The sequence below is a fragment of the Vulpes lagopus genome, chromosome 2 (genome assembly GCF_018345385.1).
Source record: "Vulpes lagopus strain Blue_001 chromosome 2, ASM1834538v1, whole genome shotgun sequence".
NCBI lineage: Eukaryota > Metazoa > Chordata > Mammalia > Carnivora > Canidae > Vulpes > Vulpes lagopus.
In genome coordinates this window covers 166,518,900-166,542,575 of record NC_054825.1, presented here as the reverse complement: position 1 = coordinate 166,542,575, position 23,676 = coordinate 166,518,900, and the positions used below count along the sequence as shown (strand labels likewise).

Sequence of the window (23,676 nt, the reverse complement as noted above, 5' to 3'; positions counted from 1 at the left end):
TCTTCTGTCCCTCCCTCTGCCCCCACTCTTTCTCTCAAATAAATAAAATCTTTAAAAAACCAAACAAACAAAAAACGAAAACAGACCCAAAAAAACCAAACAAATAAAAAACCCACAATCCTTCCCCAAGATCCCTTCTGGACTGAAGGTGTGACAGCTTGGGGCCTATTCGAAGTCCATTATCTATGTGGGACTGAGCCCCTCCCCATTTTACAGACTAGCCAACTGAGGCCAGAGGAAGAAAAGGATTTACCTAAAGCTCCAGGGGTAATCAGAATGGAGCCAAGGCCAGGATTTCTTGAGTCCCAGCCAAGTCTTCTCCTGATTCCTGGGGGTGTTAGGGGCCCAGAGACCTACTCGGGGGCTGAGGTCCCCCATGATGGGTTCAGGAAGCTTCCAAACTGTACGTGACTTTTTTTGTTTGTTTGTTTATTTCGCTACTGTTTCCTCAACTCCTAGAACAGTGCCTGGCACACAGTAGATGCTCAATAAATATTTATTGAATGAATAGGAATGAGCATTTGGTTGGAAAGGTAGAGGGCAAGCTTTCATCTGACTCCGAGGGGATGGTGTTCCAAAAGGTTCTGGCCCCTTACATCTCCATCCCAGTAGCTTTATGGCTTTGGGGTAGGAAAATTACTAGGCCCCATAGATCCCAGGCTTCCCTCTTTTCTCTCCACACCCAATACCAAAGCCCCAACTTCCTGCATCTCAGTAACCCCCCTCCTGCAAAACCATTTTCCTCATTAAATACATTTATTTTTCTCATTCCCGTCCTCCCTCCTCTTTCTTCTCTGAGAAGGATTTCCAGGAACCTTTTCTGGGAACTTCTGGGACAAGAGGCTGCATGTGCGTAGGAGGAGGACCTTCATGTCTCATCAGGAGCTTGGAGCCTGTTACATATCCATTGGGAGGAAGGGCGGGAGGTGACCTGTCAGCAAGGGCAAGGCCTGTCCAGGGCTGGGTGCTTCCTCCTGCTCTCCAGCCGGGTTAATGGAAGGATGGCCGTTCCTGGTGATCCCTGAGGGCCAGCAAAAGGAGGGTGACACCGTCAGCCAAGGCAGGCAGCCTCAGCCACCCTGGGGCATGGGAACAGAGGCAGAGATGTTGGAGAGGGGGAAAGGAGCCCAGGATAATCCCAGTGCTGACTCACCCGCTGTGTGACCCTGGCCTTGTCATTTGGCCTCTCTGGTGACCGCCTGGAATAGGGCCTGGGATCATTCCCACAGGTCCCAGCAGTTCAGGCTCCCTGGTCACCCTTTTCTCAGGATGGGCAAGGGGCTCATGTTACATAATCCCAAAAGTATCAAAATGATGGATGCTTCTTCCATCATTTTGAAGTATCCCTTCAAAATAAATCCCAAAGTTAACCACTGTTCCTTGCTTACTCCCCCCACCTCCACCCCCTTTCAGCTGCCAGCATCTCCTGGCCCAGCCCAGACAACTGCAGTCACCTCTCACCTCCCAGCTTCTGCCCCTCACATATTCTGTTTCCCACTCAGCAGCCAGCCAGCCAGCAGGATCCTGTTAATATTTAAGTCAAATCCCATCCCTCCTCTGCTAAGAGCCCTCTTGTGGCTCCCCTTTACTTCTGAGTAAAAGGCAAAATTCTCACCAGGACCTACAAGCCCCGAAAGATGGAAAGATTGGCCCCATCCCTTGCCAGTACCATTAATCACCATCCATTCCTCTCACCCACCTGGCCTCCCCCTGGTTCAGCTGCACCCCTCCCAACCTCCCCCTGCTCCAGCGGGCCTGCTCCATTAGCCCCCCTCAAAACTCAGGCACTCTCTAGCTCCAGGGGCTTTGCACTCATTTCTCTGCCTGAAGTCCTCTTCCACTCCCCCACAGCCACAGGGCTGACCCCCTCCCCTGTTCTTTGTCCCAGTGTTGCCTTCCAGTGAGCAGTCTCTTCACCTCTTTCTCTAGATCAGAGTCCACGTCATTCCCTCTCCCCTCACTTGGCTTTATTTTTCCCCAGTACACTTATCGATTCCAAACATTATATTTATTTTTATTACTTGTTTCCTGTGAACCCCATAAGGGTGGGGCCCAGGCATTCCTGGTCACCTTTTGTCCCCAGCCCCAGCCAGCACAGGACTGGGCCAAGAGTGGATATAAATAAATTTCTGTTGAATGAATGAATAAATATCCTTTTTTTGTCCTGAGCCTCTTCAAAAGCCTGTCCTGCTCACTGCTCTTCCAGCCAGTCTGCCCTGATTGGACTTTACTTGGGTTCTGACAGCCTCCCTCCTCCCTCCAGCCCTGACTTGGAGAATGTTATTTATCTAGAAACTCACACTTGTTCTTCATGCCCCTACTCCCATAGACGACCAGGGAATTCCCAGGGGTGAAAATGACCCACTCTATACCCTCAGTGAATTTTTTCTTCCACATTCCCCTTCAGCCACAAAATTTTACCTCCTTGTTGAAAATCATCCTTTTATCCCCCTCTTTGTTGTTATCTTCTGGATAACAAACCAAATGTTTGACTTACTTTACTTGTTCCCTCCTCCAGGAAGCCTTCTGTGACCCTCAGACTGGGTCAGATGCCCTCTGGGCTCACCTGTCTGAGTCCTACCCACTCTGGAACATCTGGGGACAGGTCTGTCTCCCTGATTGAAGTGGGAGCATGTGAAGGAAGGCCAGCCAGCATTGTCATTTGTCACCCCTGTGGTCACTTAGCACCACCCAGCACAGCACTAGGCACAGTTGGACTGAATCCCTAGGGGATCTCAGTGGAGGATGATGATTGACCAGTGACCCACCGACCTCAGCGACCTCACCAGTTACCCCGGTGCTTCTGCTCATGAATATTAACACTGCCTTATTTACATAAATTTGCATACACCCGACCAGCAGGGAAGGGACTGTGGGATAACATGGGGGTAGGGGGGGTCCTGTGCCAGTGGAGATTCACTGTGCCGCCGGCGGCAGCATCTTCAGCTGCACCTGGTCCGCTTGGGAGGGCGGCGCGGCCGCCCAGCCAGCTGCCATGGCCTTGGCCATGCTGTTCCTCTTGGAAGTGAGCGGGGTCTCCAGGGTCAGCGAGGCGTTGGCCATCTCCTGTGGCTTGTCACTGGCCAGGAAACGGAGCAGATTGTGCAGGGCCTTGGCCACATCGCTGCGGGCACCCTCGTTGACGAGGCAGTAGAGGATGGGGTCGGCCACGCAGTTGAGGCTGGTGAAGGCCAGCGAGCTGTGGTAGGCTGAGAAGACACGCTCCTCGAAGCCACAGTCCCAGGGGCGGCCCAGGTAGACGGCGCTGCGCGAGAGCAGGAGCACGTGGTAGGGCGCGAAGCACACCAGCACGATGGCGATGAGGCTGAGCGCCAGCCGCTTGATCTTGGCCTTCTCCTGGCGCTCGGTGGACACGCTGCCCCGCACGGCCCGCAGGATGCCCCGGTACGACAGCAGCATGAGGGCCCACGGGAAGAGGAACCCTACGAAGACCCGGTAGAGGTTCATCCAGGCCACCCAGCCCTCCATGGGGAACTTCTCGAAGCAGAAGGTGTGGTTGTAGCGGTCACGGAAGAGCTCGTCGTGGAACAGGGGGGCGGAGTTGGCCCCCAGCTCCGTGGCCCAGACCACGGAGCTCACGGCCACCGCCGTCTTGACGCGGCGCAGGCGGGCGAACCGCAGTGGGTGGGCCACCGCCAGGTAGCGGTCCACCGAAATGCAACACAGGAAGGCGATGCTGATGTAGATGTTGGTGTAGAAGATGAACCCGAAGAGCTTGCAGGAGCCGGGGCCGTGGATCCAGTTGTCGTGGTGCAGGAAGTAGTCGACCCACAGGGGCAGCGTGCAGATGTACAGCAGGTCAGCGATGCTGAGGTTCATCAGGTACACACCCAGCTCGTTGCGTTGCCGCACCTGGCGGTAGGCTGCCCACAGGGCCAGGCAGTTGGTGGGCAGCCCCACCCCGATGACGAAGATGTAGAGGGACGGCGGGAACAGGTGGTCCACGCGCGAGTCCACGTGGCAGCCCTCCCACGTGCGGTTGCCCATCCTCGGCACTGGGGCTTTAGAGGCACTTCCCCTGGCCCACGGGGGCTGTGGGGCCACAGGGGGCGGGAGGCCATTGGGCCCCCTGAGCCCCCTCCTTGGAGGCTCAGGGGGACATGATGGGGGGCAGTCCACAGAGAAGAGGTGAGGGTGACCGTGAATTGTGGGCCAGCCTGGGCAGGGAAGGGTAGATCTTGAGAGGTGAAAAATTGGAGGAAGGATAGAATTAAGATAGGAGGGAGGCTCGGGGGGTGGGGGGAATGTCAGGATTTAAAAAAAAGAGCTTTGTCAAGGGGGCGTTTATAGACCCAATCAGAGCATCAATGAGGGCATATTAGAGTAGCACAAAAATTGGCTGAGGGGGGTGTTTATGGAGGAGATGAAGGCATCATTGGGCAGTGGGAAGAGACCTATTTGTACAGGATGTAGAAAGTACGTGTGGCCATGTTGCAGTGGCAGGGGTGGAATGTACTAGAAGATGCGTGAAATCTATGAGGTAGTTTTGAGACAGGACAGACTACAGTTAGGGAGGGTTGAGAATACCACGCAAGGTCAGCAGGGTGCTGGCGCTTCCCAGGACCCCAGTAAGAAATAAGGAAACAAACAAGGTAACCAGTGAAGAGAAGACTGTGGAGGGGTGTCCTTGGTCTGGGAAATGTGAGCAGGGTGTTTAAGAAACAGGAAGAAGGTGAGCAAGGGCTATTATGGAGAACTACGGATGGAGTGAGGAATTTGAAGGGGGTAGGGGACGGGCTCCAGCTTGGTCTTGGTGGGAGCTGAGCAGATGGGATGAGGTGGCCCGTCTCACCATTCAAAGCTGACTTGACAGTGCCTGTGGAGAGAGAGGTCTGTGGTGAGGGGAGTCAGGGGCACCCCATTCTCCCTACAACCCTCGCCGTAAGCTGTGGGCTGCAGAGCCCAGACAATACTTAATTGGGCCTCATTCTAAGAAATACATCTCTATAACTGCAGATTTGGGGGCTCAGGTCTATGTTCCCTGATATATGTTTTTTTTTTTTTTTAAGATTTTATTTATTGATTCATGAGAGACAGAGAGAGAGAGAGAGAGGCGCAAAGACACAGGCAGAGGGAGAAGCAGGCTCCATGAAGGGAGCCCGACGTGGGACTCGATCCCGGGTCTCCACGATCACGCCCTGGGTTGAAGGCAGGTGCTAAACCACTGAGCCACCCAGGCTGCCCCCTGATAGATGTTAAACACTTAACTCAGATTTTAGAACTTGCTTCCAGAAACCGTGTAAAATGCACCGTGTAAAATTCAATCCTATCATTTCCCAGACATGGAGATGAAACCCAGAAAGGCTGCTCACTCCCACCAAGGATGCAGAGCAAGGCCATGATGGAAGGAGGGCTGGGACCAGTCTTCCACTGCTAACTCAAGACATCCCATTCTTGATGATGGTGACGATGGATATTAACAGATAAAGTCGAATGAAGTCCTACTACATCGCAGACCCTGTCCTAAGCACTTTGATGGGTAATGACTCATTACACGTTCAGGAACCCTGCGAGGAAAGCACTGTTATCCTTCCTATTTGACAAACTGAGGCACAGAGCAGTTCGGAGACCTGTCCAAGGTCCTGATGATGACAGAGGGACCATCTCAGCTCTCACTCTTTCTCCAGCCAGTGCATGTTTCCACCCAAGAATAACTGGACAGAGAGGGGCCCTGGGGTAGGGGGTAGGGGGTGCTGGATGTGATCACATTTGGGCAGCAAGGGGAAGGCCTGGCAGCAGGGCCCACGGTCCTCCCTCGGGACCACTTCCCACATGGCCTCTGCTCCACCTGAGTGACAACCTTGGGCCTGTTCCCCCCTTGGGAAGACCCACAAACACAGGGAAAAGGACAGTCATGGACCAGCCCCTGACCACTGTCAGCCCCAAAGGGTGGGGAATGAAGTCCCGAATCAGGGGCTACTTTGGAAGCTACTCTATCCAGGGCTTTCCACGGGGTTAGTTTTTTAACCTGTGAAAGCTTTTATTATTCTTATTACTATCATTTTAAACAAGATCGTAAACTGGAAACCCATCTAAGACAGTGGAAAAAAGTAGCTGCTCTGTGTTTTCAATGAAATGAGGTCGGGGGAGAGGGGCCACCTCTGCAGAATCCCAGGACACACTTAGAAAGCCACTGGTTGAGGGGCACCAGGGTGGCTCAGTGGTTGAGCGTCTGCCTTTGGCTCAGGGTGTGATCCTGGGGTCCTGGGATTGAGTCCCACAGGGAGCCTGCTTCTCCCTCTGCCTGTGTCTCTGCCTCTCTCTCTGTGTCTCTCATGAATAAGTAAATAAAATCTTTAAAAACAAAACCAAAAACCACTGGTTGAGTCAACTGGACTTATCAGGAAACCAAGGCACATAGAGGGGAAAGGATGAGCCCAATATCACACATCGGGTTCTCAGGAACCACCCAGATGCCAAAGCATCTTTCCACGGAGAGTTCTCTTGGCCCTACTTCCACAATAAGCCCTCAATCCATGCATGTCTCTGGGAACCCCCCCCCCGCCACTCCCTGCTCTGCACCACCATCATGGCTTGCTCGGACTGTTGCAGTAGCTCCTCTGCTTTCCTGGCTGCCATTCTGGCTTCCTTCAACTCACTTCCCACAAGGCAACCACAAAGGTCTTTTTAACATGAAAATCAGCTCTCCTTACTTCCCTGCTTGAAATCTCCCAGTGCCTTCCCAGTAGACTGAACTTTGGGTAAAATGTAAACTCCTTGCCCCAGGTGACAAGGCACTGCCTGACCTCTGCCCCCCTTCCCTCCCCCACTTCAGCAGGCTCAAGGCCTGTGACCTTTTCAGCCTCAAAACCTCTGTTCTTTCTCATATCTTCCCGGGACTGAGCCACCTCACTTCCTGCACTTCCTCAGGGAGATGCTACCCACCCTCAGGGCTCTCTCCTCACATCACCTTGTATCTTGTTCCCATCTGTCTGTCTGTCTGTCTGAAACGGACATTCCAGGAGAGCAGTAACCTTGTGTTGACTGCTCCAACTGGAGCAGCACCAACTGGAGAGGCCCAGCATATAGTAGACACTCCATAAATGACTGTGGGTTGAAGGAACAGGCATGGGTCAGCCCATCCCGCAATGCAGGCTCCCTCTTCCCTTGAGGCAGCTACAAGTTCAAAGAAGTCCCCCGCAGGGTCCCCAGGAAAAGAGCTTGGGAGGGAAAAAGTGAAAAGGGCAGGATCTATCCGCTGCATAATTGACTTTAAAAGGTCAGGGCTGGGACGCTTGGGTAGCTCAGTGGTTGAGCTTCTGCCTTCAGCTGAGGGCCTGATCCCAGAGGGGTCCTGGGATCGAGTCCTGCGTCTGGTTCCCAGCAGGGAGCCTGCTTCTCCCTCTGCCTATGTCTCTGCCTCTCTCTCTGTGTCTTTCATAAATAAATAAATAAATAAAATCTTTGGGGATCACTGGGTGGCTCAGCGGTTTGGCACCTGCCTTTGGTCCAGTCATGATCCTGGAGTCCTGGGATCGAGTCCCGAGTCAGGCTCCCTGCATGGAGCCTGCTTCTCCCTCTGCCTCTGTGTGTGTGTGTCTATCATGAATAAATAAATAAAATCTTTAAAAATATATAAAATAAAAAAATGAAAGGTCAGAGCTGAGTCCTCCTAAGTAAGCCCTCCCTACCTCCTGTGGGGTCCTTAGCAGCCCAGCATCTCCCCCACCCCAGATTCACGGACAAAGGTTCCTGGATCCTGTGGACAAAGGGTGGAGACAGGGCTTGTTCGAGGCTGGAACAGTGCAATCTGGCCCCTCCCTTTGAATCTTCTCCACCCAGACCAAGTCACTCAAAAAAAAAAAACCCTTGCTCAGTCTCCCCTTCTTCCTGACCCCTGATATCCGCCTCTCTCACCTGTCTCTCCCTCTTCTTGTAACATGGAGAAAATTCATTCTTTTTCGAGAGTCTCAGTTTCTCCTCCTTTTTAAAGATATTTGTTTATTTGTTTGTTTGTTTATTCATTTATTTATTTATTCATGAAAGACACAGAGACATAGGCAGAGGTAGAAGCAGGCTCCCCACGGGGAGCCCAACTGGGGACTCGATCCTAGGACCCCAGGATCATGCCCTGAACTGAAGGCACGTGCTCAACCACTGAGCCACCCAGGCGTCCCTCAGTTTCTCCTTCTGCATAAAGGAGGTGGGGGGCGGCAAACTTTTATACTAGTCCCATCACAGACAAAATCCTCGGTAGGACATAGTATCATTTATAACATATGCAGCATTTGAATAATTGTTGTTATTCCATGGGCACAGGAGAGCCGAGACAAGAAAGGAACCAAGGCTAGGAGTCCCCTTTACCCAACACTGTCCAGACCCTCCTGGGCTCAGCTGAAGCTGGAAGAGGGTAAGACAGGCATGAGACTTATTTCCGGAAGCCAGAGGAAATACACTTCTCATGGCTAATTTCCTCCAGGAGGAACTGGTTGGGTGCTCATCTCACCCTCCTCCCATCCCTCCTCAACCCACCTGCTTCCTGGGGATTCTGGGCATGGGGGAGGGGCACTCAGCTCTCTCTTCCCCACCCCCAACCCCCTGTGATCTGCCCACTATGAAACCCTCAAAAGCACAGACCCTGAGACTCTTAAGAATTCCACAGTGCCACAGGTCCATATGCCCCAACTGGGAGTGCAAGGCTATTTCTGATCTCTTCCTGGTACACATGGGGAAACCGAGGCCCAGAGTGGCCAGACAGTTGTCTGAGTCACACGATGTGTCAGGACTGGGCAGATCTCCCATCGTCCTTAACCTTAACCTAACCTTAACCGTCCTTAACCTTAACCGGAGAGCTTCCCCTTCCCCGAATGTTTTGTCTTCTCACTCCCTGTGCTCCTTGCAATGGTTCTCAAGTCTTTCGGGGGCTGTCAGCCCCCTTTGAGGATCTGCTAAAAGAGACAAGGACTTTCTCACTGCCAAAAAGCAGGTGGCCGTCTTTTGTGCCCCTCCATCACCTGATTCCCTTGCCCCAGGCTCCGGGGGGGGTGGGGGGGGGGGGGACGGGAGGCGGGGAGGTCTGGCTCCTCTTCAGCTGGATCTGGGTTTTCTCCCTTACTTGAGCTTTATTGCCGATTCAACCCCCAAATCTTTAACAAGAAGCTCCCCTTACCCCACAGGCCCCCCTCTCTGGTCCCTACTAGCCCCTCCCAGAAGGGCAGGGAAGGGAGATAAGACCAAGTGTGGAGCGATAGTGCAGGGACAGGAAAGACTGGTCAGACCCCCCGCCCCCACTTCATGCCTTGGCTGCTCAAGCCAGATAAGTCCCTGCGCCCCAGCGGCCACCCCGAAATCAAGCAAGGTTAAAGGACTCCGGAGAGTCGAGAGGACCAGAGGAAGAGGTGATGTGGCTTCCCACATCCCTGGTCACCCTCAGGGTTCACTCACCAGCCTTGTCCTGGAAGCAACCAGACTGCCGCCTCTCTGCACCCCCCTTCCCTCCTCTGCAAGCTCCCGCTTACCTCCACCCCCTGGGAAGCCCCGGGGGACCGGCAGGCTCCGGTCTGCTCATTAGGGGACGAAATGTGATCACCGCGCCTCGCTCCCCACCTGGTGCCCTGGCGGGCCGGCGGAAACCGGGGGACAGTCAGGCCACCGTGACCACCTCACAGGCTCAGTTTCCCCATTTCTATCAAAGGAGTCCCCCCCAACCCCCTCATTCCCACACCCCTCAGAAGGGACACCGGGGTCCTCCCCTCCTCCTCCTCTATCCCTCCAACGCTGTCCATTCCAGCCCTCTCAAATCCTCAGGATCTATAGTTAGTCCAGTTCATGGTTTACCGTTCTATTATTAAAACATTCTAGCGCTTTACCTTTCTTCCATTCTATTATTATTATCCTAGCGGCTTTCCACGTCCTCAGTTTCTAATATTCCAGGAGTCTCACATTCCAAGATTCTAAAGTTCTATTGTTAGAACGCTCTATGATTTTTTTAAAACATTCTACGACTTTCATAATCTATTATTAAACTCTCAGCGATTATTATCTTGGCCCAGCAAACACGAATACGTATTTCCCTTTTCATTTTTACAGAAATGGGAACATGCTCAGATATATGGTGAACCCCACTTCCTATTCCCCCCTTGTCTCTTTTGCTTTCTCACAGCCCAGCACCCCAAAGGTCTAAGGTCGCACGGAATTCCAAGACACTGGGGATTCGCGGGAGGTTGGGGGGTGTGAGTTGTCACCTCCACCGAGCTCCTAAAGTCTCACTGCCTGGGGACCCTGCTAGGAGCTCAGGCTGCCTCCGTACCCCTTGTCCTGCCGGCCTTCCCTCATCCCTCCCAGCTCGCTCACACCAGCTGAGTTATTATTTGTCTAGACACAAACCAAATTATAGGGCCTGTCCCGAGGGAGCAGTGGGCTTCATGGGGAGGGTCAGGAGACAGAAGCAGGCGGGAGTTAATCCCTGCACCCCCCTCACTTCCCTCCCCCTTCTGAAACTCCACCCTTCCACCCAAACCAACTCTGGTCCCCTCTCCCCTCCCTACCACCATGGTTTTGGAAATATTTTCTCTTCTATGCTCCCCTCAGGATTCCAGCTATTCATACTCACCCTGGCATTCTTCCCTCCTCACTGTGAAGACCTCTTTTCCCAAATTAATCCGACTTAGTGGCAGCAAAAGAAGCCAGGTCTCTGGATTGGGGCTTCGGTGGAACCGGAGTCCCAGCCCCCAGCCTGGCATGGATTCATTGTGGGGACTCCTGCTCTTGGGCCTCAGTTTTCCCATCTGTAAAATGGGTGCTTGACCTAGATGGCTCCGTAAGCCCTTTGAGCTCCTCCACTTTGAACACTGAAAGCTGCCAAGATTCCAACACTAATCTTTTTGGATTGAAGTGTTCATGTATCCCGAGGATCTTTGATTTGGAGCGAGCTTGTGCGGCCCCAGTCCTCCCTCTGATCATTCTCACGTCCTGAATCCTTCCATTCAAAGACTTCATGTTCATGGGTTCTTGATTATGATTTCCAGAATTCAGGAGCAGCCCATCATCTCTTATTTCCTCCTAGTAGGACCCCCCCCCAAGGAAAACCTCCCCATCCTCCCCCCAAACCCGAAGTTGAGTTCATTCACAGAGACAGAGCTTGGAAGGTGCCTTCTTGGTGGGTTCAGGGGGGGGTGGTAGCAGGGCCCTGGGGTGGGGGGTACTAGTGGGGCGGGCCCCTATCATCTCCATCTGTGCCAGCAAGTCAATCCCCCAGCACACATCCTGTCTGAGTGCACAATACACATCCCACTACCAACAATGGCTCACAGAAATTCCAGAACTGTCTCTCAGCCTCGTTGGGGGTGGTGGGATGTCCAGTTCAAGCGGGGGGTGGGGGGTGGGGGGAGTGAGGTGGAGGCAGGAAGGAGTTAATGGTGACCTAGCCAAATCCTGGAAGGGAGGAAGTGGGGGAGGAAGTCCACCCCCCAGCCAGGAATTCCTGAAATTGGAGGGTGGGGTGGGTGGGACCTCAGGAGCCGTGGGGTGACTCTCTAAAGGGGGCACTGGGGTCACAGCGTCACTCAGAGTGCACCTGGCCCAAGTGGCAACCCTACTCCTCCACACACACACACACACACACACACACACCCAAGCAGCTCCTCAGCCGAGGGGAAAGCTCTGGGATGCACGAGAATTTGGCATGAGATGACGGTGGGCTGAAGGTGCCAGACCAGGGTCTCCAGACAGAGAGAGAAAGAGACAGAAACACGAGAGAGAGGCAGCCAGACAGGAAGGGAAAGGGCGCAGAGATGCAGAGACGGGGAGAACCATGCAGCTGGAGACCGAGAGACCCACCGGGGTTGAGAGTTCGAGAGACTGAGGCACAGAGGCAGTGGGAGGCGGGGAGAAGGAAGGGATACGGGGACGCGGAGAGAGCCAGGGAGAAAGGGGCACCGAGACCTCCAGAGATGCAGAAGGGCGGGCACACCCGGAGGGAGAGGGGGCGGCGGCCAGAGACCCAGCGGACACGCGCGGAGACAGCGAGACGGACCCCGAGCGCGGTCCGCGCGGAGACGGCGGGAGCGCGGGCAGCGGAGAGGGGCGGGACGGGCGGGCGCGGGAGCCTGAGGCAGCGGGGCGCGGGGGCGCGGGGCGCGGGGGCGGGGGCGGGGGCAGCCGAGGTGCGGCGCCTACCTGCGCGCGGCGGCTGGACGGGGCGGGCGGCGCCTCTCGGGGCTGCGGCGGCGTCTGGGCTCGACCGCGGCGCAGGGACCCGGCGGCGACTCGAGCCCGCCCCGGGCCGCGCCGCCGGCCGAAGCCCCGCCCCCGCCCGCCCCGCCCCCGTTAGCCCCGCCCTTGTCGCCGCCCCTTAACCCCTTGGGGCTTTGCCCCTCCCGCAGGCTTCCAGGCCCGGGGAAACCTCGCCTGCCGCGGGAGCACCCCGCCTGCGCCTCCGAGGCCCCAGCCTGGAGGCCCCCGTCTCATTAACCCGTTTGCTTCCCTCCCTCCACCCGCACACCTCGTGCTGGACCCAGCCCTCAGCCTTTGACCTTCCTTGAGCTGAGCCATTTCCTCCCTTCTGAGGCCCCGAGTCCTTAACTTCGTGGTCATTGCATGCCTTCCTTCCCAAGGGAGAGAACAAACGAGTCTAAGTCCCCGCTCCTGCTGTCAGGGCCACCTCTTGGCCAGCCAGACCTTAAGGCTGGTGGCCTCTCTGTGCCTCAGTTTCCTCTTCTGTCAAAGCGGTCACTCACTCCTTTCGGCATGGAGATGTCATTTCAGTGTCAATACTATCAAGTCTGTAAAACATGCCCCCGGCCCCCTGCCCCATCCTTCTATTCCTCCCTGTTGTATTTACTTTTCCCCACAGAACTTTTGAAATTGTCTGTCCCCTCCCCCTCGTGGGGGGAGGGCTCCTGTCTGCATCTGGTTTGTTTACTGTTGTGTGTCTGTTGCCCACTGCCCCGGGGGGAAGACGAGGAGGCACATGATAGGTGTGCAAGACACATGTTTCCAGGGAGTGAATACGTGAAGGGTAAGTGCTTCAAAAGTATTTGCTGATTTTTATCATGACTATCACGTCCTTCATAAAGTGGTCCTGAGAATTCATTCTTGGTCAAAGCACTTCAGACAGACCTGGGATCATGTAGCACTCAGAAATGACAGTTATTGGGTTCACAAAAAAGTTTTTTTTAAGATTTTATCTGTTTAGTCACAAGAGACACAGAGGCAGAGATATAGGCAGAGGGAGGAGAAGCAGGCTCTGTGCAGGGAGCCTGATGCGGGACTCGATCAAGGGACCCCAGGATCACAGCTGAGCCGAAGGCAGAAGCTCAAGCACTGAGCCACCCAGGTGTCCCAATTTTTTTTTTTAAGAGAGAGAACGAGGTGGCGGGGGGGAGTGCAGAAGGAAGGGGAGAGAGAATCTTAAGCCAACTCTGCACTGAACATGGAGCCCCACATGGGGCTCCATCTCAGGACCCTGAGATCACGACCTGAGCCGAAGTCAGATGCTTTAACTGCCAAGCCACCCAGGCGCCCCTCATTCTTTATCGTTAATAAAAACGAAAATGTCCAGATCTTAAGGAACAATAGAATGAATTGTGACAGATACACTCTTGTGACTAAGCACTCAAATTGAGACATAGAACATGTCCAGCACCTGAGAGCATTGTTCTTTGCTCCTTTCCAGGTAATACAGTCTACTTCACCCTCAGAGGCAACTCTTTCTTTTTACACCAGACATTAGTGTTCCCTGTTCTAGAACTTCATATTAATGAAGTGATACAAGTAGTTCAGTACTTGAGTGTCTGCCTTCAGCTCAAGTCATGATCCAGGGTCCTGGGATCAAGTCCTGCATTGGGCTCCCAGCAGAAAGCCTGCTTCTCCCTCAGCCTATGTATCTGCCTCTCTCTGTGTCTCTCATGAATAAATAAATAAAATCTTTAAGAATAAATAAATGAAGCAATACAGTTGGGATTTTTTTAAGGTAGCTATTCTTTTTTTTTTTTAAGATTTTATTTATCCATTTGAAGAGATAGAGAGAGAGAGAGAGCAAGAGAGAGAGAGCATAACCATGGGGAAGGGTGGAGGGGGAGAGAGAGACTGACTCCCCACCGAGCGGGTCCAATGTGGGACTGGAGCCCAATGTGGGACTCGACCCCAGGATCCTGGGATCCTGACCTTAGCCAGAGGCAGATGCTTAACCAACTGAGCCACCCAGGCACCTATTGTTAATAGTCATTTGCTGTGTGCCCTCAGACAAGTGACTTCACTTCTCTGAGCCATATTACCTACTTCTTCTCAGGGCTCTAGAGAGACACAGAAAGTGAGAGAGTTAACTGAGCACCCAAGCAACCTGCAATGCACGAGGGAATAAAAGCATTTTCCTTTCATCCTCCCTCAAGGAGACAGGGAAAGCACCAAGGGAGATATCATGAAGGCTGTGGCCGCTCCCCAAGTAACCCCATACATATCCTATCAGTTTCAAACCAAGTCCCATAGAGCCCACCTGTCACAACCTTGGTCATTTCAATCTCCTCCTATAAAGAAATTCTAAGGGTCCACTGGTAGGGGAGGATCCCTCTCTCTCCTGGGCTCACCCTAGGTTTGTGCTGATCCAGTCCTGGTAGGAAATAGGTACCCACTGGGAGCTTAAGTGGGAGCACTTATGAAGGTACATTTCAGAGGGGTGGGCAGGATGAAGGAATCCACATAGTATGAAGGGCACCAGGGGACCAGCCACAGGGAGAGGCAAGCCTTTACCGCCCCGAGGGCAGGAAGCTGGAATTTGGGGGGGAGCCCATAGAACCTGGAACTCTAGGTAGGCCACTGCCAGAACAGCAGGGATGCAAGGAGGGGCGCCCCAAATAAATACTCCCACCTTTCTCCTCCCACATTCCGATTTCCTGTCAGTGCCTCCAATGGGCAAAACTCAACCGGAAGGCGGATGGCAAGGGATCCCCACGGATGGAGTCCACTCAGGGTAGCCTCCCAAGGTCCGGAGCAGGAGAAGGAAGGCTCAGAAGGAAGGGGGGGGGGGGCACTTGGAGAGACTCGCCTGCGCTTCTTCCCTGCAGGTCTAAGGCTGGGCACAAGGGGGCGACAGAGCACCAAGGGAACCAAAGAAAAGGATGCGTCACCTGCCCTGACCACTTCCAGAACTTGGATGGTTGAAAAGAGTCAAAAGGTGGGGGGCAGTAAAGGAGACTTTGATCCGAGAGCTGCAGAAACTGGCTTCTGAAACCTGGAGATCTGTAGGGGTGACATGATGGCTGAGTGTTGTCAGTTGAGTAGCAGTTCTCTGAGTGGACACTTCTAGACATGGTGGCAGGTGCAGAGGAAACAGCATATAGGGAGGTTCAGAGACACCAAATATCACAAAGAAGGGCAAATACGGGTGATTCTTTTTTTATTTAAATATTTTTGTTTGCTCATGAGAGACATACAGAGAGAAGCAGAGACACAGGCAGAGGGAGAAGCAGGCTCCCTACAGGGAGCCCAATGTGGGACTCGATTCCAGGACCCCGTGATCACTCTCTGAGCCAAAGTTCAACCACTGAGCCACCCAGGAGCCCAAATATGGGTGAGTCAAATGGCTGGAGATAAAAGATGGGGACAGGAGAGGATTCTGGCTGAAATAGCAAAGACAAGACAGGATTTTTACAAAGTAGGGGGAGGCAGCTCACATGCAACGAGCATTTACTACATTCCAGGCACTGTTCTAAGCACTTCATGTGAATATCTCATTTCATCCTCAAAAAACCTGCAGGGCGGTAGCATTTCACAGATGAGAACACCCAGGCACAGATGAGGAGGTCGAAGGGCAGGAGTTTTGGCAGCTGGGCTCCAGTGCTTTTACCACTGTTCTCCTATTTCTCGGGTTGGAAATTGAGTATTGAGGAGTTTGAACTTTGACCCCTTCATATAAAGCACTTACAACTACTTCAGACACTTCAACACACATGTAAAACTGACACTCATTCAGCAAACATTTCCTGAGCCCCCGCTACAGTGCTAGGCAGCCCTGGGAACCCAGCAGTGATCACAATGGCCATGGCATTCCCCTCCCAGGGCTGGCAGCCAGTGTGGGGGTGACAGATCTGTCCCTTACTGAGACACCTCAGGTCAGGGGGGATGCTGGAACCCAGAGGGGCTTTGTCACAGTTTGTTGGGGAAAGAGGAGGAAGGAGGGAAGACAAAACTGTCAGAACTTCCACCTGAAACACTCCCCCAATTGGTTCATTTCTTACTCATCTTCAATGTTCAACTCAGTTATCCCTTCTAGGAAGCCCTCCTGGATGCCCCCTTTGTCTTCCTCTGTGCCCTCAGGGTCATCATTGTCTGCTTTCCCCACTGGACTGTGAGTATTTTGAGGGCAGTACCGGGGATGTCTCACCACTGTGTCCAGTGATGCCTAACTCAAGGGCCTGGCTGAGAATAAATATGCTCCAAAAAATTAAAATTATAATTATTTTTTAAAGATTTTATTTATTTATTCGTGAGAGACACAGAAAGAGAGGCAGAGACATAGGCAGAGGGAGAGTCAGGCTCCCTGAGGCGGGGAGGAGACTCATGTGGGACTTGATCCCAGGACCCCGGGATCATGACCTGAGCCAAAGTCAGACACTCCCAACTAATATTCGACAAAGCAGGAAAGACTATCCACTGGAAAAAAGACAGTCTCTTCAATAAATGATGCTGGGAAAATTGGACATCCACATGCAGAAGAATAAAACTAGACCATTCTCTTACACTAGACACAAAGATAAACTCAAAATGGATGAAAGATCTAAATGTGAGGCCCACATCAGGCTCCCTGCATGGAGCCTGCTTCTGTCTCTGCCTCTCTCTCTCTCTCTCTGTGTGTGTGTGTCTTTCATGAATAAATAAATAAAATATTTTTAAAAAAAGATCTAAATGTGAGACAAGATCCCATCAAAATCCTAGAGGAGAACACAGGCAACACCTTTTTTAACTTGGCCACAGCAACTTCTTGCAAGATACATCCATGAAGGGAAGAGAAACAGAAGCAGAAATGAATTATTGGGACTTCATCAAGATAATAAGCTTCTGCACACCAAAAGAAACAGTTCACAAAACTAAAAGACAACCTACAGAATGGGAGAAGATATTTGCAAAGGACCTATCAGATAAAGGGCTAGTATCCAAGATCTATAAAGAACTTATTTTTTTTTAATTTTTATTTATTTATGATAGTCACAGAGAGAGAGAGAGAGGCAGAGACAGAGGGAGAAGCAGGCTCCATGCACCAGGAGCCCGACGTGGGACTCGATCCCGGGTCTCCAGGATCGCACCCTGGGCCAAAGGCAGGCACCAAACCGCTGTGCCACCCAGGGATCCCTATAAAGAACTTATTAAACTCAACAGCAAAGAAACAATCCAATCATGAAATGGGCAAAAGACATGAACAGAAATCTCACAGAGGAAGACACAGACATGGCCAACAAGCACATGAGAAAATGCTCCTCATCACTTGCCATCAGGGAAATACAAATCAAAACCGCAATGAGATACCACCTCACACCAGTGAGAATACGGAAAACTAACAAGGCAGGAAACCATAAATATTGGAGAGGATGTGGAGAAAGGGGAACCCTCCTGTACTGTTGGTGGGAATGTGAACTGGTGCAGCCACTCTGGAAAACTGTGTGGAGGTTCCTCAAAGAGTTAAAAATAGACCTGCCCTACAACGCAGAAATTGCACTGCTGGGGATTTACCCCAAAGATACAGATGCAAAAAAAAAAAAAAAAGATACAGATGCAATGAAACACCGGGATACCTGCACCCCGATGTTTCTAGCAGCAATGTCCGCAATAGCCAAACTGTGGAAGGAGCCTCAGTGGCCATCGAAAGATGATGGATAAAGAAGATGTGGTCTATGTATACAATGGAGTATTACTCAGCCATTAGAAGGTGGCTCATTTGCCTCTACATGGATGGAACTGGAGGGTATTATGCTGAGTGAAATAATTGGAAAAGGACAAACATTATATGGTCTCATTCATTTGGGGAATATAAAAATTAATGAAAGGGAACAAAGGGAAAGGAGAGAAAATGAGTGAAAATATCAAGAGGGTGACAAAACATGAGAGACACTTAACTCTGGGAAATGAACAAGGGGTAGTGGAAAGGGAGGTGGGCGGGGGGTGGGGGTGACTGGGTAGTGGGCATTGAGGGGGGCACTTGGCAGGATGAGCACTGGGTGTTATGCTAAATGTTGGCAAATTGAACTCCAATAAAATTTTTTTTTTAAAAAGACACTCAACCACTGAGCCACCCAGATGTTCCTAAAATTAAAATTAAATTAAAATTTTAAAGAATAAATATGCCCCTTTCCCATATTAAAGGATTCATTCACTGATCAACATATATTTGTAGAGTCTTTACTGCATGCTAGACACAGTAGATACAATCTTTTTTTAAAGATTTTATTGATTTATTTGAGAGAGAGAGTGCAGGAGCAAGGGGGAGGGAGAAGCAGGCTCCCTGCTAAGGTGGGAGCCTGATGCAGGGCTCCATCCCAGGGCTTGACAAGATGTAAAGAAGTGTATAAGGCTGTTCATTCTCCAGAGCATGTTTCCCGGGCAGCTGTCCTCAGCTGGGCTCGAATAAAAACTCTCTCTGGGACACCTGGGTGGCTCAGTGGTTGAGCATCTGCCTTCAGCTCAGGTCGTGATCCCGGGGTCCTGGGATCAAGTCCCACATCGGGCTCCTTGCAGGGAGCCTGCTTCTGCCTCTGCCTGTGTCTCTGCCTTTCCCTCTCCCTCTCTCTCTTCTTCTCTGTCTCTCTCATGAATAAATAAACAAAATCTTAAAAAAAAAAAAAAAACCCTCTCTTTCTTACTTTGAGAAAAGTAAGAAAACTCTCTCTGGGCACCTGGGTGGCTCAATTGGTTGAGCGATTCTTGCTCTCAGCTCAGGTCTTGATCTCCAGGTCATGGGTTCAGGCCCTGTGTTGGGTCCCATGATGGGCATAGAGCCTATTTTTAAAAGAGAGAGATTCTAAAAGGTTCATTTTATGTTGACAGATCCTTGGCTAGAAAGATAGAGGGAATGGATCCCTTTGACATGATTGAACGCCCTCCTAGAATTTCATGTTTGGTGCTGGGAGCTGTTGTTTCTGAAGGATATGAACATTTGAAGCCTTACAACTTAGGCAACTGTCCCTGGAGACTCACGGATATCTTTCTTACTGGCCAAATGGGGCTTTGCAGATTTCTCCTGCAATAATTTTTTCCTCTTTTAGGAAGAGGTAGGCTTGCTAAGTTGCCTCTCTGAAACTATAAGGCTCTGAACTTTCCATCCGAAGAGATCATCTTTACAGTTGAGACAAGGAAAAAAACCACAAAGTGTAATGTTCCACTTATTCTTTTTTTTTTTTTTAAGTTTTATTTAAGTAATCTCTGCACCCAATGTGAGGCTCAAACTATTGATCCTAACAGATCAAGAGTCACATACTCTGCCAGCTGAGCCAGCCAGGAGGAGCCCCTGTACAAAATTCCTATCTATTGTTTTGTCCAGAAAAAATCCTATGTTTGGTACCTTAAAATGTTTATTAGAAAAGTTTCTTGGGACCCCTGGGTGGCTCAGTGGTTGAGTGTCTGCCTCAGGCTCAGGTAGTGATCCCGGGGTCCTGGGGTCAAGTCCCTGTATCGGGGTCCCCACAGGGAGCCTGCTTCTCCCTCTGCCTATGTCTCCGCCTCTCTCTGTCTCTCATGAATAAATAAATAAAATCTTAAAAAAAAAAGAAAAGAAAAGAAAAGTGGTTCTCAAAGTGTGGTGCTCACAGCATCAGAATTATCTGAGAACTCTTTGGAAATGCAAATTTTCTGGAGGACCCCAGACTGACTGGAGTGGAAACTCTGAATGGGTGGTTAGGAGAAAATGCATTTTCAGTATAACACTGCAGGTGACTTTTTTTTTTTTTTTTAACATTTTGTTTATTTATTTGAGAGAGAGAGTGAGAAAGAGAGAGAACATAAGCTGGAAGGAGAGAGAAGCAGGCTCCCCACTGAGCAGGGAATAGGGGGCTCAATCCCAGAACCCCAGAATCCCCAGGGATCTTGTCCTGAGCCAAAGGCAGACACTCAACCCACTGAGCCACCCAGGCATCCCTCTGCAGGTGACTCTAATCCACCTTCAACTCTGAGAACTACTGAGAGAATAGGAAAAAAATTCCCAAAGCAACTCCAAGTGCCCCCAACATTAAAAACAAGATGTAATTATTTTTTTAAAAGATTTATTTATTTATTTACTCATTTTTTTTTAAAGATTTTATTTATTTATCCATGAGAGATACAGAGAGATGCAGAGAGAGAGGCAGAGACACACGCAGAGGGAGAAGCAGGCTCCCTGTGGGGAACCCGATGCGGAACTCAATCCCAGGACCCTGGGATCACAACCTGAGCTGAAGGCAGACACTCAACCCTTGATGAACATTAAATCCTAGCTATGTCTGACTGCGTGCTTCCCGGAAGGGACAGATTTGGAACTGTTACCCAGTTGGGGCGCTCATCTAAGGGGGGACCACTCCTTTGAGGCTGGATCGTGGATAAAGCTCACAAGAAAGTTGCCTGGATTAGATAGGAGTTCCATACTTAGGTTTTTATTTATTTATTTATATGTTTGTTTGTTTGTTTATTTATTTATTTATTTTAAAGCAATTCTTTTTTTTAAGATTTTATTTATTTATTTATTCATGATAGACACACAGAGAGAAAGAGAGGCAGAGACACAGGCAGAGAGAGAAGCAGGCTCCATGCAGGGAGCCCGACGTGGGACTCCAGGATCATGCCCTGGGCTGAAGGCAGGCACTAAACCACTGAGCCACCTGGGCCACCATGGGGGTTTTTTCATATCTTTCATTTGTCCTTACCCATGGGCTGGCTGGTGTTCTTAATCCTGCTCTCAGACTGAAAGTACTTCTAGCTTAGATAAATGACACTTAATGCAGTATGAAAGAGCGGTCCCTAGGGACGCCTGGGTGGCTCTGTGGTTGAGCATCTGCCTTTGGCTCAGGGCATGATCCCGGGGTCCGGGAATCGAGTCCCACATCGGGCTCCCCGCAGGGAGCCTGCTTCTCCCTCTGCCTGTGTCTCTGCCTCTCTCTCTGTGTCTCATGAATAAATAAATAAAATCTTAAAAAAAAAAAAGCAGTCCCTTCCCCGCCTCACTTTTTATTTTATTTTCTTTTTTAAGATTTTATTTATTTATTCATGATAGACACAGAGAGAGAGAGAGAGGCAGAGACACAGGCAGAGGGAGAAGCAGGCTCCATGCAGGGAGCCTGACATGGGACTCGATCCCGGGGCCTCCAGGATCACACCCCGGGCTGAAGGTGGCACTAAACCGCTGAGCCACCCGGGCTGCCCCCCACCCTCACTTTGTAAAAGATTTTATTTATTTATTTGAGAGAGTGAGCATAGAGGAAGAGGGAGAGGGAAAAGCAGACTCCTCGCTGAGCAGGGAGCCAGATGTGGGACTCGATCCCAGGACCCTGAGATCATGACCCGAGCTGAAAGCAGGTGGCTCACTGGCTGAGCCACTCAGGTGCCCTGGAGTGAATTTGGTTTCGAAGGAAAAGCAGCAGGGGCGCCTGGCAGGCTGGGTCAGGAGAGTGTGCACCCCTTGGTCCTGGGGTGGTGAGTCTGAGCCCCACACTGGGTGTAGAGCTTACCTAAAAATAAATAATCAATTAATTAAAAAGAAAACTAAAGAAAAAGCACCAAACCCAACCCCCAGGGTCCACGACTCTCCCTGGTGAGCTCACCTGCTCCCAGATCTCAAGAGCCTACTTTTTGCTTTAATACACTTTCCCACTGTGCTTGCTTGTGTCTGTCCCCGAATTCTTCCTCATGACAAGACCAAAAACCTCGGGGAACTCCTTGGGGTCTGGCTACATCCAGGTGGCCCCAGGGGTCCCCGGGGTCTCCCCAGTTCGCCAGGCGACATCTTTTTGGCGACCGCAAAGGGACAAAGTGTAAGCGCCGCGGGTTCAGTGACCCTCTTCCCCGGCGAGTCTCCCACTCTTGCTGGAGAGTTGCTTAGTCACTGTTCTTGTTCTCCTCTCTCTGATCTACCAGGAAGAGGCTAAAAAGGACACCTCGTGTGCTTCCTTCCTTTCTGCTCCTTTTGTAACACAGTTGGCCTCGATATAAGCTACGGGATGGAAAGTCTGATCAGAAAAATAGACCGGAATCCCCTATTATGGTCAGGTCTTTAAGGCCCTGTACCCCAAACTCTGATCTGTTCACACCCAAGGACACCCCTGTCTTCACCCTCTGGTCCTCAATACATCAGCAGCCCAGTTGCCTCAGTCTCTGCTGTTGACTGGCTGTGTCACCTGTGTTCTGGCCTGTTCTCTGCCCCGCCCCCACCATGTCCTGTGAACAGGTGGCTGCCAGGATCCTGTACCTGCCTCCTCCCTTCTGTCCTTCCTGAGCCACTCGGCTCCTCTCTGTTTGCTTCTGCTTTTGTGGATGGATCTGGAATAGAGAGGACCGGATGGAAGTTGCTGCGGGCCTCTGGTTCTATGCCAGGTTTTCTCCCTCTCTCGTTTCTGGATTAAGGGACAGGATAACTGGAGCCAATTGTCTAGTTAGTCCACCTCGGATCAGGGACTTTAAGGAATATTCCCCAGCAGCTGCCAAAACACCTTTTTTTTTTGTTTTGGGGAGGTTCCTGTCTTCTCTGGCTGGACGCGGATTGCCTATTTTTACTTCTTGTTGCTAGAAAAAAAAAAGTGTCTGTTCATCTGTCCAAGATGCTGAGCTTTAGGATGCAGGGTCCTTTCTCTCTGCCTTCTGGGCTTTTATCTGCCTCCAGGCTTGCTGGCGGCACCTCAGCTATTCTGCCTCCATCCCCCATCTTCCTGTTTCTGCACCACCATGGGCTCCACTTGCATAACTGGCTCCTATTCTATCCTCAGCGCCTCAGACCATTGGCACCTGCTCCTGCTCCCCTCACTATCAAAGAGTGAAGAGCACCGCTCCCTGGACTTAAACCGCCCACTTCAGATTTCCCCACAGGTGCCCCACCTAAAATTGACCAACTGGGGGACAAACTGACTTTTAGTGGACCCAGGTGCAACATTCAGTATTTTTTTTTTTAACATTCAGTATTTAAACTAATTTAAGTTTGTTGGTTTAATTAAGGTAAACATCTGTAGAGTTATCAGCATTAAATATAAGAACCTGGGATCCCTGGGGGGCGCAGCGGTTTAGCGCCTGCCTTTGGCCCAGGGCGCGACCCTGGAGACCTGAGATCGAATCCCACGTCAGGCTCCCGGTGCATGGAGCCTGCTTCTCCCTCTGCCTGTGTCTCTGCCTCCCTCTCTCTCTGTGTGTGACTATCATAAATAAATAAAAAATGTAAGAACCTTTTTAGGGGCATTTAGGAGGCTCAGTCGGTTGAGCATCTGTCTTCGGCTCAGGTCATGATTCCACAGGTCATGATTCCAGAGTCCCGGGATGAAGCCCCTCATCCTATCCCTGCTCAGCAGGGAGTCAGCTTCTCCCGCTCCTGTTCTCCCTACTTGTGTGCGTGCTCTCTCTCTATCAAATAAATAAATAAAATATTTAAAAATAAATAAATAAAATAAAAATTAAAAAATAAACAATAAAAACTATTCTAGGGGTACCTGGCTGGCCCAGTCCGTGGAGCCTGTGACTTTTGATATCGGATTGTGAGTTCAAGCCCCATGCTGGATG

General features: G+C 51.2%; 1 protein-coding gene across 5 annotated transcripts; it reads right to left on the bottom strand.

Annotated features, from left to right (window-relative positions):
• Positions 1–426: 426 nt before the first annotated feature.
• GPR4 (G protein-coupled receptor 4) lies at positions 427–12,252 on the bottom strand. Of its 5 annotated transcripts, none has more exons than XM_041746350.1 (3): positions 12,139–12,178; positions 6,932–7,068; positions 427–4,837 (listed from the first exon to the last, which is right to left on the bottom strand). In XM_041746350.1, the coding sequence occupies exon 3, from the start codon at positions 4,006–4,008 to the stop codon at positions 2,917–2,919; it is 1,092 nt and encodes a 363-aa protein (XP_041602284.1). In that variant the 5' UTR covers positions 4,009–4,837; positions 6,932–7,068; positions 12,139–12,178; the 3' UTR covers positions 427–2,916. The 5 variants fall into 5 exon arrangements, with proteins under 5 accessions (XP_041602284.1, XP_041602285.1, XP_041602282.1 ...); XM_041746351.1 differs by lacking the exon at positions 12,139–12,178 and adding an exon at positions 10,574–12,076; XM_041746348.1 differs by lacking the exon at positions 6,932–7,068 and having other exon boundaries at positions 12,139–12,252.
• Positions 12,253–23,676: the final 11,424 nt, after the last annotated feature.